General features: G+C 37.7%; 1 protein-coding gene across 2 annotated transcripts in view; it reads left to right on the top strand.

Annotated features, from left to right (window-relative positions):
• The first annotated feature begins 13992 nt into the window (after positions 1–13992).
• The window catches only part of SESN3 (sestrin 3), a 74207-nt gene continuing 69263 nt past the window's right edge, over positions 13993–18936 (top strand). For both annotated transcript variants that reach the window (XM_031961033.1, XM_031961032.1), the window contains exon 1: positions 13993–14388. In XM_031961033.1, the coding sequence (XP_031816893.1) occupies positions 14305–14388 (84 nt within the window). In that variant the 5' untranslated portion in view covers positions 13993–14304. The remainder of the gene's footprint in view (positions 14389–18936) is intronic.

The raw sequence follows: 18936 nt of genomic DNA, 5'->3' as shown, positions 1-18936 counted from the left end.
TTGAAAATTATCTTTGTATGTATTTTGAAAAATGTTATTATTTTTTAAAGCAATATTGAGGACTATTTTTGCATGTATTTGGAAAAATAAAAAAAGCTATTATAAAAAATAAATAAAGAGAAGTATCCTGGAATTGAGCCCAAATTTGTCTGACTCCCAGACACAAATCTTCCTCAGCCATAAACATGGCTGTCATTTAGGCTGGGCAAATTATTTAAACTCTAAATATCCCAGGCAACTCTCTTAAACTATACAATGTAGAAAAATTGAAGATATATACTGGTATGAATGAATGAGGATTTATTAATCAATTATTATGTTCAAAACAATTTTGCTGAACCCTAGGGATACAAGTAGAAACATAAACCAGTCCCTGTTCTCAAGGACTTCGCATTCTACCGTAGGAAGCAACACATATGGAAGGTTTCAGTTTTATGTCAGATGGAAGAGGCCCATGGTCCTTAGGGTGCAATAGTAAAGCAAATGGTAATGCTTCTTTCTTAATATTATTTCCACTCACAAAATCATATCCATTGCTGATGTTGAACTAATTGACAATGCTGAGGACTTTGTGGTGAGAATTTTCTTCTCCTTGTCTTCCATAGACGTGCTATACCACCAGTTTTCCCCAGGGATTGCTTCACCAGATGTTGCCTAGAAAGAGGTAGGTGAACAAGGGCTAGGCAGGGCAAGAAGCAAACACACTATTCCAAATCCTCTTGGGTTCAGAGTCCTGGGCTCTCTTTTCTCACAGCAATAATATCACAGGTCCGGACAAAGAAAAATAGAACTGTTATACATAATTACAAGTTTGGAAAAAAATACTTGCTCAACTATATGCCCCTCTTCTTAAATATGATTGCATATGATTTTGGGAAATGGGCCTTAGAAATTCTAACCCAACAGAGACAGGGTGTGAAAATCATCAGCTCTCAAATGTTCAAGATTCCTCAGAAACAGGGAAGTCCCAGAAGTACCATTAACTTTTATAGAAATGGAACATTAAAATTCACAGGGGAGGGGAAAGTAGGTGACTTAGTGGATAAAACACTAGCCCTGAAGTCAGGAGGACTTTAGTTCAAATCTGTTCTCGGATACTTATTAGCTGTGTGTCCCTGGGCAAGTCACTTAATCCTGATTGCCTCCCATTCCCCCGCTGCAGGAAAAATGATGCACAGGTGATCAGTCTCCTATGTACAAAGAATTTTAGCATGAAAAGTAAGGGAAGAAAGTAATCAAATAATTATCTCTGAAAAATAGGGGAAAATTCAAGGAAAAAAACATGCTTTTTAAAAAATGGAAGTTAGGGAACATAAATGTTTTCCCATAATTTTCTACCCATAATAATCCAATACAAGTGTGAAATAATCCATTACATTGAGGAAATTAAGGCAACTGAAGTTTCTTTTTTTGAACAAATAACATCTTTAAGGGACTAACAGTCTTATATACAAACATTTATGAAAATTGTCACTAAGGGAGTTTTAGCTTATATGTATTTGGTTTTTTGTTGTTGTTGTTGTTGTTGTTGTTTTTGTATCAGAAAGATAAAATTGGAGCTTGTGGGATCTGCAGCAGCAATGGTGAACAACATTTTTAAAAAACAGTTATTACTTTTAAGTCCTGAAAATAAAACAGCATTACAATAAAACAAATTAAAACTCAACATGAACATGTTAAACTATCCAAGGGTTATAAGATTTAAAAAACAAGGTTCCATAAAAGATCTCTGTTGTTTAAAAGGCATAGAAAAATTAATATATATTATGAAGTCGATGTGTTCTACATTCGATAAATTACTTTGTTATTATACATAGCCAATGCTTGAAGTTTTGGGTTGATGAAGGATTTGAGGTTTGGGGAGTAAGATAAAAAAAATCAATCCAATTTTTTCAATGTATCCATTCCTCCTTTCTGTTCCAGTATCTCCTTTGTCCTATCACTTCTAGGTTTTTTTTTCCCCACTCCTCTCTTTAGTTCTCTACTCCTTCCCCAACCTAAAAGAGCAGATAGGCTGGGAACTAGTAGGAAGATAAGGCATTCTTAAGATCATAGTAATTTGGATTTACAGGTAGAGAGGCCTAAGTACCCCAGGCTTTGTTAATAGGGACAGGGAAGATGATTCCTCTCCACCCCCAGCTAAACACAGAGTATTTGTATTTGTCCAAGCTTTAATAACAAAGCCCACCTAGTAGTATATTCTTGCTGTTAGTTTTCCTTCCTAGCAGACAAAAAGATAGTTTTTAAGCCATTCTGTCATACCCAAATTGAGCTCAATGTCAGTCAATAAAATGAATCAGTAGCTTCAGTGTTAGAGTAAGTTTCACAAGGATGGGATGGAGAGTCATTAGAGAAGCCTGCAGTTTCAAGTAAGCATCTTCCTCTTGAATATATACAATAACTTTAAGTGGTTACTGTAACACATTAAGTATTGGCCAACATGAATTTGTTTCCTTTTTGGCGAAGGAAATATGCTTTTCTATTCTTGGAAGGGGAAAAACTTATATCCTGTATTGTTGATAGAACTTATAAGCTTGCAAGAGGAAATTGAGATGAGCAGTTGATGAGAATAATGTCAAAGTGAATAATAATAGTGGCTCACATTTCTATAGCCTTTTTTTTTAATTTGTATTTATGCTCTATATATTTACATGTATTTGTTAATTCCCCCATTAAGATGTAAATTCCTTGCAAATAGTAGTCATTTCATTCTTTCTATTTGTATCCTATAGCAGGAGTTAATACTTGACTGACGATTTTATAGTTGAAGTAACTGGAACTCTTTAGAGATTAAATGGGTTATCCACTTACATGGGTATTAAGTCTTGGAGGCCCATTTCCAAAATATATAGAGAATTGACTCTAATTTATAAGAAATCAAGCCATTCTTTAATTGATAAATGGTCAAAGGATATGAATAGACAATTTTCAGATGATGAAATCAAAACTATTACCACTGATATGAAAGTGTTCCAAATCACTATTAATTAGAGAAATGCAAATTAAGACAACTCTGAGATACCACTACACACCTGTCAGATTGGCTAAGATGACAGGAAAAAATAAAGATGAATGTTGGAGGGGATACGGGAAAACTGGGACACTAATGCATTGTTGGTGGAGTTGTGAATGAATCCAACCATTCTGGAGAGCAATCTGGAATTATGCCCCCAAAGTTATCAAACTGTGCATACCCTTTGACCCAGGTGCTACTACCTGGGCTTATACCCCAAAGAGATACTAAAAAAGGGAAAGGGACCTGTATGTGCCAAAATGTTTGTGGCAGCCCTGTTTGTAGTGGCTAGAAACTGGAAAATGAATGGATGCCCATCAATTGGAGAATGGTTGGGTAAATTGTGGTATATGAATGTTATGGAATATTATTGTTCTGTAAGAAATGACCAGCAGGATGAAAACAGAGAGGCTTGGAGAGACTTACATGAACTGATGCTAAGTGAAATGAGCAGAACCAGGAGATCATTATATACTTCAACAATGATACTGTATGAGGATGTATTCTGATGGAAGTGGATTTCTTCGACAAAGAGAAGATCTAACTCAGTTTCAATTGATCAATGATGGACAGAAGCAGCTACACCCAAGGAAAGAACACTGGGAAATGAATGTAAACTGTTTGCATTTTTGTTTTTCTTCCCAGGTTATTTTTACCTTCTGAATCCAATTCTCCCTGTGCAACAAGAGAACTGTTTGGTTCTGCACACATATATTGTATGGAGGATATACTGCGACATATTTAACTTATATAGGACTGCTTGCCATCTAGGGGCGGGGTGGAGGGAGAGAGGGGAAAAATCGGAACAGAAGTGAGTGCAAGGGATAATGTTGTAAAAAATTACCCTGGCATGGGTTCTGTCAATAAAAAGTTATTATAATTAAAAAAAAAAAAAGTCTTGGAGGCCACTGGAACCCAGGACCTTCTCACTTGAATTCTAGTGCTTTTAGACCGTAATAAGATCCCATGTCCTCTATGAATTCACTTAGCTTTAACCTTCAGCCATCAACAGACCTTGTGGAGTTATTCTCTTCTTAGGGCCAATCACAACTTTACAATTCATTCATGCCTTCTCTTCCTATGGAACTGTCATCTATCTTTTTCCCCAGATCCAAGGCTTTCTTCTAAATCAGGGGTTCTTAACCTTTTTTTGTCAATTGGATCCTTATGGTAGTTTGGTGAAGCCTATATAGACTCTTCAGAATAGTGTTTTAAAATGCATAAAACAAAATACATAGGATTACAAAGGAAATCAATTGTACCAAAATGAAGATGTAATTTGTTTTTCTCAATCAAGGTACAGATCTAATTTGCATCCAATTATAATCTCTTACCCTCACTTTCATTGTCATTAATTTACTTTATTTTTTAAAAAATGAGATCTTCATGAATATTTTTGGGGACAGAAAAGATTCAACTAATAACAGTGATTAGAATTAATAATCTTTTGACAAGATTATAGAAAATACAACTACAACTCTGGTTCTTTCTTGATTATACACTTTCTCTCCCAGTGAGATGTGTATAGGGAAAGAGAAAACAGTGGCTAGGGAAAAAATACCAAGAACCCAATTAGCAGCTCAAAGGGAGTAATCAATTTGTAACTGTGTGAAGTAGAAATTCCTTTGTGTAAGAGACAAATTACTGCATTTGCAAACTGGTAAATAATAAAACAATTTCTTTAACATTCAAGGGGGTTGTGGGGAGGCAAAAGAGGTGAAGCTCTGCTGAAAAGAGACTGAAAATGATGTATTCTCCTGGAAAAGGGGAAATTTTTAAAAAAGTTTTATGTTGTTTAATGGAATACACATTTAGTGATCCACAGAGGACCAAGATTTTTAGATAAATATCCAGAGCACCAAGTATGAGGCCTTACAGAGAGAAGTTAGAATTTAACTTCTGACTAAATGTTTGCTGAATTATTGTTGACAAGAATGAAGGTGTGTTAGCTAAAGAATTTAGCTCTATCTTTCAAAAGTCTATATGTAACTTAATTCCTATTCTCTCCACATCCTTGCTTTGAGGCAGGTATGAACAAAAGAGGTAAATAAACTACTAGAGAGGCAAAGTATTTTTTTGAAAGAGAAAGGGAAGGAAAAAGAGGTAGAAACAGAGAGAGTAAAAGAGATAATACATAAAAATAGAGACAGAGAAAGAGGGAGACAGAAACAGGGAGAGAGAGGAAGAAGAGGAGAGATAGCTACAGAGGCAGAGAAAATGAGACAGACAGACAGACAGACAGACAGAGAAGGAGGGAAGGCTAGAGGAAGGAAGGGAGAAAGGGAGGGAGATAAAGTGATAGACAAGAATGAAACCTGTCTTCTGACTCCCAGCTAATTACTTGTTTAATAAATAAATTTTCAATATTACATCTACCACAGGCAAAGAGCTTTTCTAGAGTCTGTATTCATGGTTCCATAGTATATATAGAACTTAAAAGAATTTTAAATAACTTATGTCTGGGCATGTGTTGCATTTCCCTAATACCATGAAAACTCTTATAGTGTTGAGTATTCTTTCTCTCTGGTCCTTGTAGAGGAATTAGAATATTTCTTGTGATCCACTGTCACTTATAGACTCTCCCTTTCCCAAGTCATTCAGCAAACTTTCTTCCTACTCAGTCCAAATTCAAAAGTTTCCAAACTCCAACTTTTCTACCCTATCAAAATTAGGGATGGCTATATACCATACTAACCTCTACGCGTCATTCTTCCTTCTTTCTTAAGAAACTGAACACCTGGTTCAACATTTTTCTTTCCTTCCCAACATCTAACCTTCCTAACTCCTCACCCATATCCACTTAGATTCTACCTTGAACTTACTAACCTTTTACTCAGCCTCCTTAGATAAGGTGACCTTCACTCCTTCACTCCATTTCAAGGGGAAATAAGGATGAAGTTACATATCATATCTTACAATTACTCACTGGTATTCCTTTTTAAGTTAGAAACTCTGGCATAATCCTGAGTTACTATAACCTTTTCCTATGTCTCAACTCTCCTAAGCCTAGTCTCTACCTTCATTCAGAACTCCATTTCCTTTTCTCTAGATATTTTCTTAATGCTAAATCCAACTTTGACTTCTTTTCTTAATACTAAATGCAACTTTGACTTCACTATAATCTCCAATCTTAATCCAAGAGATGGTCATTTCAGCTCTGTACTGTCCTTTACTTGCTCCACAATTCCTTGCCTTTTTGTCCCATGCTTGCCTTTCTCTTACTAAACCTTCCTTTCAGACTATCCTACCATCTGCCAGGAACTCTGTTCCCACTTCTGTACTGTTAAGCAAAGCTGAAGGAAATCTCACAATTATACTAACTAGGTACATTACACATTTGTGTTATACATTCTGAACTGGATCCAATGCAAAAAGGCAGTACTTTTATGCTTCACCAAATGATTCTCTTACCTCCCTTCCCACAGAAGTTATTCCAAACCTCAAACTTCTCTCATACTTCTCCCCTTCTCTTAGAAGACTCTTCCTTTACTGTGAAAATTGAGATCATTTGATGAGAGTTCTCTCTTCTCCAGTCTGGTGATGCATCTTTCTACCAAGGCCAGCCTCTCTACATTTGTACTTTATCCTAATCCTCCTTGTCTTTTGCAAGAGGCTGAAACTTCAGTCATCAAATCTTCAGTTTCTCCCCATCTACTGATTTCTTCCTGTTGCCTTCAAACATGCACATGTTTAAAAAAAAAAAAAAAAAAAAGCCTTCATTGGACCCCACCATTTCCTTACATTATCATAATATATCTCTCTTCCTTGATAAAGCTCCAGTTCCTCTTCTCTCACTCACTTCTTAATCCTTTTATAATCTAGTTTCCACTCTTAACTGTTAAGTGCAGTTTCTCATTCCAAAATTACCTGTGATTTCTTAAATCACCAAGCTGATATTTTCTTCTCAGTTCTAATTCTTCTTGACTTATTGATACTATTGACCACTCTTTCATTCTAACTAGTTTCTCTCCTCTGAGTTTTCATGACACTGCTCTCTTCTGGTTTTCCTCCAAACTATCTGATTACTACTTCTCCATTTCCCTTGTTGGCTCATCATCTATATCATACCCCTTAATTGTGGATATTCTTCAGCATTCTGCTCTAGATTCTTCATTCTTTGTCTTTGAATTTCTGGTATCTAGCCCAGTGACACAAATAGTATAGATTCTTATTAAATACTATTGATTGATCCACTTTTTACTAAGAGGACTATTGACAGTGCAGGTTCTTATTAACATCCACCTGGATTGTTATAATAGTTTCAATTAATTTTTCTCCTTCAAGTCTCACTTCTCTTTTTTTTTTACTCCACATGTGCTTGCCAAAGTAATTTTATTTATGCTCAGATGTGATCATATTACTCCCCCACCCAATCATCTCCAGTAGTTTTTTAATTGACCATAGAATAAAATATAAACTCCTTTGTTTAGCTTTTGAAGCTGTACAAAATCTGGTCAAAACCTATCTTTTCAGCCTTGTTGGATATAATTTTCCTTCCAGTACTTGGGATCCTGTAAAATTGGTCTTCTCTTTCATATAACGTTCCATCTTTAAACTCTGTAGATGTTTAATTAAATTAATGTTGATTGATTTTGTGCCCTCATTCCCTAACACATGGTATCTTACATTCACTCAGTGGAGATATCAATCAACAAACATTTATTAAGAACTTCCATGTTATCAGACACTGTGCTAGGCAGTGATGTAAAGGTCTCTCAAAAAACTTACACTGTCAGTGAAACAGCATGTACAGATAGAGATATATATTAAATAAGTTAAGAGAACTTGAGGGGAGAGGACACCAACAGCTAGGAGAAGGATCAAGAAAGGCTTGATGTAGAAGTTGGCAGTTGAGCAGTCTTGAAGGATACAAAAGAGTTCTAGTGTTTTAAGATGATTATTAAAATGAAATTGCTAAATCTTAAGGTCAGAGGAAGAAGAAATCATTATGGGCGGATGTAGTTTGGAAAGTCTTTGTGAGGAGTTTGTTTAGATAAGGTGATGGATAGATGAGATTTTGATAGGCTAAGAAGAGAAGGTAAGTCATTTCAGACAGGTGGAAATGAATGATTTTTCTTTTAAATGGTCTATTGTATTCAATAATGCTTCTAAGACAGAACTATATACTCCTTCAGCCAACTCCAATTTTTTTAAATGACCTGCAGTAAATCCTACTAAAACTATAAATCTAGTATATTTTCTGTGTGGTATTATTTCTAAGCACTAGATACCTTTTACTTTGCACTTATCAAAATGAATAAACATAATTTCTGAAGTATTTTTTACTTAAGTTACTATTGAAGACTGACAGATATCTAGGCTCAATTAAATTCTCCAAGCATTTATTAAATACTATTATATAATAGGCACTGTGCTGAGGCCAGAAAAATAAAAAGAAAATAGACTACCATCCCTCAAGAAACCTAGATTCTACTGAACAAATCCATGAGTTCATAATCACATTACTTTAGAACACAATCTTTCTAATCATTTGCCATTGTTGGCCACGCCTTTCTGTAATTCTCATAAGGAGGATCTATCTCTATGCTCTTTCAAAAAATATTGTTTGGATATAACAAACATAGCCAAATCAATGGGCTATTTCTAGCTCTAAATATGACAGCTCCACCTATTTCTCTACTACAAATAGGCTCTTAGCTGGGAATCAGATACAATGTACACGGGATTCAAATCCATTTTGCTTACCACTATTCAATGGCCATATCTCATATTCTTAATGATGTTTTTGAAATCATTTCTCCATTACAAGTCATTCTTTAGCATATTCTGCAGCCCTCTCTATATATTCTATTGACCTTGGACTTACATATGTTTATGATTCTTCTGAGAGCTTAGTGTTCCATGATGCTTAGTTATGTAGCATTAGCAGATAGCATATCAGTTTTAAAGTGAAAGGCTTTTGCAACAGCATACAGCTAATCGTTGAAAATATTGTATGATTTACCCAAATACATTCAACCCAAGATACTCCTGCTCAATTCTGAGCCCATTTCAGTGTCTAGTTAAAGCAATTATCATTTGCATACACATATCAGTATAGATTTAAATGTAGTCATGGGTGGATTAACTCAATGTGCTGCCCATGCATTTTCATGTGATAATCTGCATGTATTTTGGTTTTCCAACATGTCTGGCTACCTATTTCTTGGATTTAACTGGGGAGGATTTTTAGAGCTCAACAAATTTAGTAGAATATAAACTATGAATAGAAACATTTAGAGAACTTTTGCATTATATGTCATGGATAACTGAAATCCACAAATAATATGAAACCTCTTTTTATCCCAGAAATACAATTTTATTCTCCTACCAAAGTCTTTTATCAGAATGGCTACTAGGATCCAAGGTCCTACGTCAGAATTACAGGTCTAGTACATACTACTTTTATTATCTTAGGAAACTCACATAACTTCTCCAGACTCCACTTTCTTTATCTATAAAAATAGATAGATTGAGATAATCTCTAATGTTCCAGCTACCCAAATCCTTTCTTTTCTCTTTTTAAATCTATGATCCTAAGTATTAAAATTGGCTGTTTTGAGTTTCAGTGCTTTTAATTTCCTTAGGAAGGAATAACAAAGATCTTAAATTCATTCACTCATTCAACAAACACTTGTGCAGTGCCTTGTTTGTGTTGTATGTAACTATATCTCTATATAACTTGGATAAAAGTAGATAGAGTTGTCTATATTTCGACCTCTGTGAGGTCTAAAAGCAGGTGGGGTGGGAAGGTGACCCCAGAAATGACAGGAAAAGAATAGAATTTGGAATGATTTCCACAGCCAATAACTAAAACCTTGAATTAAAGTCACACACCAGGAGACTGCAGATGAAATAGAGTTTGGCTGTTCCATAAAAGTAGACATTTTTGTTCATCAGCAGCATGATGAAGAATTGTTTGGACCTCCAACCCTGACACTGGAATTTTAAACTAGAACATTTAAAAAAAAAACCAGATGAGTCTATATATTTACTAATATTGACAATCATCCTCATTAATGAGGATTCCTATCAGTTTTTTACCAATCTCACTAAGTGTCCAAGAATGTGACTGCTTTGTACATTGAAATCCTCATTTATATTCTTTTTATTTTCTTTTGTAAGGCAAATGGGGTTAAGGGACTTGTCTGGGGTCACACAGCTAGGCAGTGTTAACTGTCTGAAATAAAACTGCACTATTCATTGTGTCATCTAGCTGGCTCCCTACCCCGCCCCCATTTATATTCTTATATTCACATTGTCTTAAAGGGCAGAAATGTGGTACATTGCAAAGACATAGGACTAGTAAATTAGGAGACCTGAATTCTAATACTCTGACACTAAATGTATGATCTTGGACAAATCACTTAATTTTTCTGAGTCTAGTTTTCATTTGTAAAATGTTGCCATTAGACTATACTATCTCCAAAGATTTATAAATTTGAAAATTCCATTATTTTAAATATAGGCACATTGCTATGCTTCAATAATACCAAAACCCTAGCAGTGAAAGCCACATTGATTCCTGGGTTTGTAACTCTTCTTCCCTCTTCCCCTACTCCCCCTCCCCATCCCCGCCTTTTTTTCCCCCCCCCCGTCTACTTTTATGGAACCCCCCCCCCCCAGCAAATGTTAGCTTGCCAGACATGGAGCATGGCTTAATTTAAATAAGCTATGGATATGGTGACCATATGTCCCAGAGTTGGAGTGGGATAGGGAGAGGAAGGACAGTTCCAATTTCAAGAAAATAAAGTTTACTTTTAACTAGGCTTTGCAAGTAGCCTCATTTGGAGTCTGGAAAAAGTAGGCATATAAACTATTAGTGAACTATGGGATACAGTTAATGCAATGTAGTGGAAGGAAATTGGAATAGGATTCAAGAGACTTGGATTTTAGTCCATGCTCTGTTACTAGCTGTATAACTTTGCTTGAGTCATTGAACTACCTGTAATAAGAATGGAATATGGTTATAGACGGAGATTTAGAAAGGATCTTAAAAGTCACATAGTACATTCAATCTCCTCATTTTACAAACTGAGGAAATTAAGAGCTAGAGAGGTCAGGTATCACACATCACAATAGTAAGTATGGGAATCAAACTCAGGTCTATGGCTGCAGTACTCACTCAGTACTCTTTCCACTAAACCACATTGATGCTCTCTAAGATTCTTTCCAGTTTCATCATTCCATAATCCTAAATAAAAAGTTAAGACATATTTTGCATCTTTTCCCCTCCCCAAAACAGGAACTATGGACTTTGGGGGCAGTCTGAGTTTGTCCAGGATTTATACAAGAATGATACCATGGGCTCTTGAGTTCAATTATTATTATTATTATTATTTGGATGGGAATAGTACTTCTGAATCTCAGGCTTAAGCTTAGCTCACTGTGTATCTATAGTGGGAGAAAATTGGGGGAAAACTGGATTTCTCACTAAAATACTACATAGTACTGCTACAACATTATTTGCTGCAGAGAAATTCAGTGTAAGGCTAGATAATCTTGGACTCAATCCAGGGGAATTTTGTTACTAAACTACCTAAAGGACCTCATTAAGAAAATGGTTTCACCTATAAAGCCAAAAACAGCCACATAAGGAGACTCCAGTGTAATAGTAAACACAACTGAAAAGTTAAAATACCATTTGAGGATATTCAATTCTAGATACCAATTTATTTAATCTTCAGAACTCCTCTCCTTAAAAAAAAAAATAAAAAAAATAAAAAACTAATTCACACAAAAACTGAATTAGAAGGAGCCAACCAGGATACAGCCCAAGAAATTTAGAACTAAAGGAAGAAACATATATGCTCCAGTTCCTAGGGAAACTCTCTTGCTGACTTTAACTGTGCCCCTTGTTTTTCTGCACTGAAGGATATATATTATATTCCTTCCTTTATGGAATTTCCTTGCTTTTCCACTTTGATCTAGTTGAACATATTTTTCTTTTTTCCAAATCCCATTATAGGTTAAGGGTACATTACCAAGTGAGGCGGCATTTAGTAGTTATCTAGTTAATCTCATTAAATCAATCTGTCAAACCAGATAAACTACATCTTTGGGTTTGCTTTATCCATTTGGTAAAATTATTATTATTTTTTTAAATTTCCAGGTTTCCATTCTCTTTGTTTGGTGTATAGAACTGCCTATGTATGTAAAGCTTTCACAAAGGGACACAGTGGAGGCAGCTGCTAGGAAAGGAAAAAGAGACGGTTATACCCACAAATTTTTGTATAACAGCTTTGATATGCAAACTTGCTAGCTCCTCCAAGTGTACCTTTCTGATTTTGCATCACAAGAAAACACCACAGTGGGGAAACCAACCGGTGCAACTCCATTAAAAATGCAGGCAAACTGAAACAGTGGATTTAAATCACCCCTACAGATTCTGTCAACTGCAGTATCTCACCAAACGTGGATATGCTAGACCTTTAAAGCGGAAGAAGCTGAGAATACTGTTCCTGTCCTAGAGGCAGAAAACAGGTGATGTCATTCCTAAGGTACTGCCATATATGCTCACAGCCCAGAAGGGCAGGTAGCTATGCTTCAGATAAAGGCATCCCTCTCCAGGAACCCCGAGTCATAGGTTTCGAAGTCTCCATCTCCCGATCTCCTTATATTCGTGTGGAGGAATTCATTCGCGTTAGTTGACAACCACTGTCTTTGTTCTCTCTGGATTTCAAATTTCTCAGGTCACGGATTGTAGGCGTATTGTACCCACTCAGTCGAACCGGGGCGTGGGGGTTTGCTGGCAACACTAGAAGACCCGGTTCCACCCATCCTGAGATTAGAACACTTTCCACTGGACTCTTCTCCTAATTAGACATTGCCTCTCCTTTGCATTAGCATGGACGCGAAAAACCCTGACTCACCATTTGTTAAAAGCCCTGGGGAAGAAGGCATTAACAACAGCCCAACTGCTCTAAAAGGCTCCACAGACAATTTAGAACGTGCCTTCCTAGACAGTGTTCTGGTTTCTGCATGGGTGCGATCAACTTGTCTCAAAGAGGAGTTCGGGTAAGAAGACAGATGTGTCTCTTGTGGTCCCTTTCAGTCCACTAAATAATTGCCCTCTCCTCTTCTTTCTCATTGGTGAGGATGGAAGAATGAATGAGCTTGGACTATTCATCGTACACTTCAAACGTTCCCTCTCTACCCCATACCTCATTTGGTCCTTTGTAAGGCAAGGTGAAAGACAAATGATGCATAAAGTTCTTTGGGATCCTCAGAGACAAGGTGTGAGGGGGCTGCAAAGTCTTCTTTATAAGGCTTTGCTTTTTCTTGGCTCAGCTAAAATAAACCCTAACCACTGAACCGTTGGCAGCAAAGGCTTAACCCCGCCCCCCCCTCCCCAAGAGCACAGAAAACATTTAGCTCCATCTCAAACTCGCTCCAGTTCTCTCGCCTCCAGCTATTTATCTCACTCCCTTCTCCTTGTCTGCAGGGGAAGAGAAAAGGGGGCGGGGCCGATACCGAAGAAGGAGGCAGGGCTACCTGGAATCTAATTTGCATACACGACACCCTTCCTCTCCTATTGGCTGAGGAGCGCACGCTGCGCTCATTCCCTTCCACTAACCCGCCATCTCCCCTCAGCTCGAGCCTCAGAGATAAACTCAACTTGCCCGGAGATTCCAGGCGACTTCGGCCCCGGCGATTGGCTCGTGCTTCCTCCAGCCAACGGGCGGCGGTCATTGGTTGAGGACTAAAGCCTAGGGGGCGTGGACGAGGCCCTCGGATTGGCCGGAGGGGGCGGTTCCGGGAGAGAGTGGAGGTGGCGAAGGTGGTGGGGAGAAGGGGGGCGGGGCCGTTTGGAGTTGCTGCTGCGGCGGCGGCGGCGGCGGCGGCGGCGGCGGCAGCAACGGCGGCGGCGGCGGCGGCGGCGGCAGCGGTGGTTCGTCTTTAGCCTGGTAGGGGGAGGGGGCGGGGGGCTGGAGGAGGATGGGGGCGGGTGGAACCTCGGACCGGTGAGGAGCAGCAGCCGCCGCCGCCGTAGTTGTCCGTCGCTGCTGCCGCTGCCGCTGCCGCTGACGTATCCTCCTCGGTCACCGGCTTCCACCGCTGCCCCTCTGCCCTGCTCCGGATCCCCCGTGCTCCCGTCCCGGTCCCGTCCGGTGCCGCCCCCTGCCCCCCAGCCCGGGAGGAGTAGCAGCCGGAGGCCGGGGCAGGCGGGGTGCAGCGGCAGGTCCCGCGGTGCCGGTGACAGCCCGCCTCGCTGGGCTCCTCACCTCCGCGCCCCCTTAGTATCCCGGTCCCGGCCCCCGCCCTCTTCCTCCCGGCGCCCTTCGGCCAGGATGAACCGGAGCAGCAACGGCCCCCCCGCCCCCGCCGCCGCCGACTACCTGCTCTGCACCAACTGCCGGAAAGTGCTGAGGAAGGTACGGGACCCCCGTGCCCCCGGTATGGTCCCCGCTCTCCGGGGAAAGGCCACCTTGTAACCTGGAGTTTGTGGCGCCCCCGGGCTCCGGGGGCGCTCTCTGGGCCAGGGAGGAAAGGGGGCTTTTTTATCGGCTCGCGTGTGTGTGTGTGTGTCTGATTTTGCTTCTTGCTGTCCCCATTCCCATTCCTTTTTTGTGTGGTGGTGGGAGACTGAATGGGGGGGAGGGAACCTGTCTCCGTTGGCCATTGCAACTTAATTCACCTCCCTCTGCAGTTTTCTGTTTTGCTCTTCTTGTTGATGTGCAGATCGGTCTGTATAAAATATGGAAAAAGCCAGTCCGTTTGTCCTAAAGAACCTGGTGAGCTCTATGCGGGTTGATTCTATCTTTGCACACTTGCCACCATCCCCCCCCCCACCATCGCCCCCCAAACTCCCTTTTCCAGCCGTGTGCATCTATACCTGACTGTTTCTAAAATAAATGAAAAAAGCAAGTCGAACTTTATGCCTATGGGAAAATGCTAATCAATATTTCGGTGCTTTAGTCTCCCTGAGGAGACTGACGTAGAGATGCCTACCCTCCCCCATTTTATCGAACCCCACTTCTTTCAAAAGTATTTCCCTGGTCTACCTGGATTAATCAGCCTGTGCCCTCCTTGAGTGATTAATAGAAAGTTTGTTTCAGTATTGTTAAGTATATTTGGCTTGATCTATTTTCTACTTGAAAGCAGGAAAGAAAAAAAAAAAAAAACATTGCTAAGGAGGGGGGAAGTGCTCCTTTGGAATGAAAGGGCTTTTAATCAGACTTCAGCTTTAAAAAACCCCACTGGGTAATATTATAATCAGTTTATACTTCTTCTTCCCAACCAATTTCTACATTTGATTAAGTAGAAACATTAGTTAAACTGCTTCTGTTTGTCCAGTGTAAATGAATTAAAATTGCTGAGCTGTGCAAATGCATCAGGACCGAAAGACTAAGTAGGAGGAATGCAGGACCGTTTTTAGTCAATTTCTCTAAATGCATTTTGCGCTGGGATTGTTCTTGTAAATATTAAAAAACCATGTAAGTAAGCAAGCTCAAATATTTGCGCTCTTTGTCCAAAAACTGTTTTTCTTCCTCTGTGGGTCAGGCCAAGTGCCAATCAAAGTTGTTTTTCAAGCCTCTTTTCCCTGCAGTAGGGCTGCTGGCTTTTTTTTTTTTTTTTTTTTTTTTTTTTTTTTTTTTTTTGGTTTTTGTTTTATTTGAAGGAGTAAGAGAAGCAAAGGAATTGCAAATTTAAAGTTAAACCAAAAGTGAAATAAATATGCCTTAAATTGTGTTTATCGGTTACATTTCCATTAAAAAAAAAAGATTTTATTAAATGTGCATGGTTGGTATGTGCAGTTATTTTTTCCATAAACTCTGGGATCATATTACAGTTGATACTTGCTCAGCTCATTGTAGCGCAGCTTGTGAGAAATGTAATGGATCAGAAGTGCAGATCAGCGCAGGAGTTAACTGTTTCACTGCAGGGCCAGATGTCATCCTACTGTTAAATTTTAGCTTATTTTTATTTTATTTCCTATCAAAGTATGTCAAGTTATTAAAGTAAAAGTTTATTTGAGAATTGCTTAAACTCAAAATATGCATTATAGAAGTATTGATAATGACTGCTGTATTGAAATAAGGAAAGTAAAAATTTTTCTTAATGGCTTTTCTATAGATAAAATATCTTCCACTTGATTTTTCTTTTGAAGCAACCATGTTAAGAAGAATCTAACATTACTAGCTTTTAAAATATTCCTCTTATATTTTTAATATTTCTTTCCTAGTTATTGATTAAATAAAGCATTTTAAAGTAAAAGTGAATGTTCTGCATTTTCATGTAATTTTATACTAGCTCCTTGCAGATCTGTGCCATTGCTACTATTTTTAGTAACTTCAGGTGTATAATGTTCTTTTATGCAGTAGCTTAAACTAACTTTAGGTAGAAATGCAATCGTTTGAGCCAATTGTGGCATGACATTGCAACATCTGTAGCTTTGGGGGAGTTGCCATTCTTGATTGCTCTGATAGTAAGATTGCCAGCTTTGTCTAAATATTGACTTTCGAAGATTGATGTTTTCTAACAGTTTGGATTATTTTTGCTAGTGAGAATAAACCTAACTAAAATTTACTTTCTCAGTGTTTTCTTGAAAAATACTTTTCCCCTTTTTAATCAATAATTTGTAGTTTTGTTTTTCCTCCTTCGGTTCAGCAATTTTCAAATAGCTCCCTTAAATATTGTGGTCAATTAAGGCTTGTGGAAAGGATGTCAGTCATGACTTCAGAATTTTTTTTTCTCAAATTATCACTACAGGTGGGAAAATGGATTGACCTTTCATTATGGATGTTGCCCTTCTAGGTGTGGTGGTTGTATAGTTTATATTTTGTAACTTAAAAGAATTCAGAATTTGTCTTGATCTAAATCATTGGCTTTTGCCCCAAGAACTTGTAGGTAAAATCAGAATTTTGTACTTAATCTGAATTTTTTTCTCAGTAGTACCAAATAAATTTAAATTGCTTCTCTTTTTTAATATGAACAATTCTTTAGGCAGTAGGCCAACAAAAATAGATGTATATAATAGGCTTGGGTAAGAAACTACCATCAACAACAACAAAATGGACTATCAAACTAAAATTGCTAATCTTTAATTCTATCTCTTGTTCTTCATATAGAACCATATTGGTTCTAAATATTGTTGTGGCAAAAGTGAGAATTTTAATATTTGTTTTTTTTTTTAAATGGAATCTAACCTGGCTAAAGCCAGGTAAATTTTAATTCTTCTGTTTAATTCCATAGTGGTAAGCCAAACAGTTAAAGAAGGGTAACCAAAGGTCAGTCCAGTCCATATAGAGCATCTCTTTCTGTCAATAAGGAGTAATAACTAATTGGCACAGTGGATAGAAGCTGGTCCTGGAATCAGGAAGACCTGAGTTCAAAACCCAGCCTGAGACACTAACTTGACCTTGGGCAAGTCACTTAATCTTGTTTGCCTCAGTTTCCTCACCTGTAAAATGATCTGGAGAAGGAAGTAGCAAACCCCTCAACATTTTTTGCCCCCAAGATAAAAAATCCAAACCCACCAAAAAATCCTAGTGAGGTTAGGAAGAATCAGACATGACTGAAGAACAACAATAACATAGCAGAGTGTAATTTCTTTTAAGGATTCTGTAGTCAGTGCCTTTAATGAAATTAATGAGACCACTTAACTCGTGAAAATTGAATACTGATAATTTCTCATATGTCTCTGTATACCTGTAACAATTCTATAATTTGAAAGTAACTATTGTACCTTGCCACAAAATTAGATGTTTTTAATTTAGATCATAAAATGATTTAAAAATTAATATGATGACTATAAATCTCTAAATAGAATTATATGAGTTAACAGTTACAACTTGGATTTTTAGTCAAACTTATTGTTAATTTATTTAGTTTTGTCAAAGCAGTTTTTTGTTTTTTGTTTTTTGTTTTTTTTTTTTTTTTGCTCATTGTACCTTTTCTTTGGAGAAATGTTGATGAAATAACAGTATTTTCTCTTAATAGTAGAGGCAAAAGTAACACCTTTTTTTTGGCTTAAAAGTTTTTCACTTTTAAAATTTTGTTACAGTCTATTTAGTTGAAATAAAATATATAACAAAAAGTTGGATTTTTTAAATAGGTAGAAAACCAATACAGAAATGCAAATTCAAAATCAATGTATAAATAGTTCTAGCTGAAAACATAATAGCTTTGTCTTTACTGAATAGCATAATTACACACATCAGAAAAGCTACAATTACAAAAAAAAAAAAATCAGAGTCTGAAAACTTCTTGTGTAGATTCTATGGACTGTATAAAAGGATTACTTAATTTAAAAGAGTTGGTCAAGGTGACTCCTAACACTTCAATATTCTTCTGAATTTACCCCTCCTCTTCCATAAACCAACCAGTTTGTGTTGAACTCAAATAGAAATGGATCCCTGTGGCCTGCATATGGATCTAAAGACCACTATTTTGTGTCTTATTTTATTAAACATTTGGAAGGTGTGCACATTTGTCATCACTGGTCTTAACCCAACCTTACAAAGACTCTGAGCTATCCACAGCATCCTCCAAGTTATCCACACAATACCTTATCTTGAACAGATCTCATACTTTATCAGCTTTTCATGTCACTGAAATTTACCTGTCTTGTATCACAGAATCACTTGAATGGAAAGGGACCTTAGAGGTCAGATAGGAAACCCCACCAATTTGATAAGTAGCATCCAGCCTCTCCTTTAAGATTTCCATTGGTAACCCTCCCACAATCTGCTGTGGATACCTACCTCACTTCTGTGCCTCAAACCAGGCTTTCTTCACATTTCAAAGTGATCATGAACTAATTTGATAAATTAAGCTGATAAACTAATCATAAACTCATAAAGAGAGGGATCCTGTTCTTAAAAGTCCTTCTCCTCTGTCATAGGTCATATATTTTCATCCCAGGTAGATGAGAGACAGTAATAGAATATCTATCGACTTTAAATGACTTTGTCTCTGTC

This window comes from Sarcophilus harrisii, chromosome 3, assembly GCF_902635505.1.
Source record: "Sarcophilus harrisii chromosome 3, mSarHar1.11, whole genome shotgun sequence".
Taxonomy (NCBI): Eukaryota; Metazoa; Chordata; class Mammalia; order Dasyuromorphia; family Dasyuridae; genus Sarcophilus; species Sarcophilus harrisii.
This window is presented reverse-complemented; position numbering and strand designations above follow the sequence as displayed.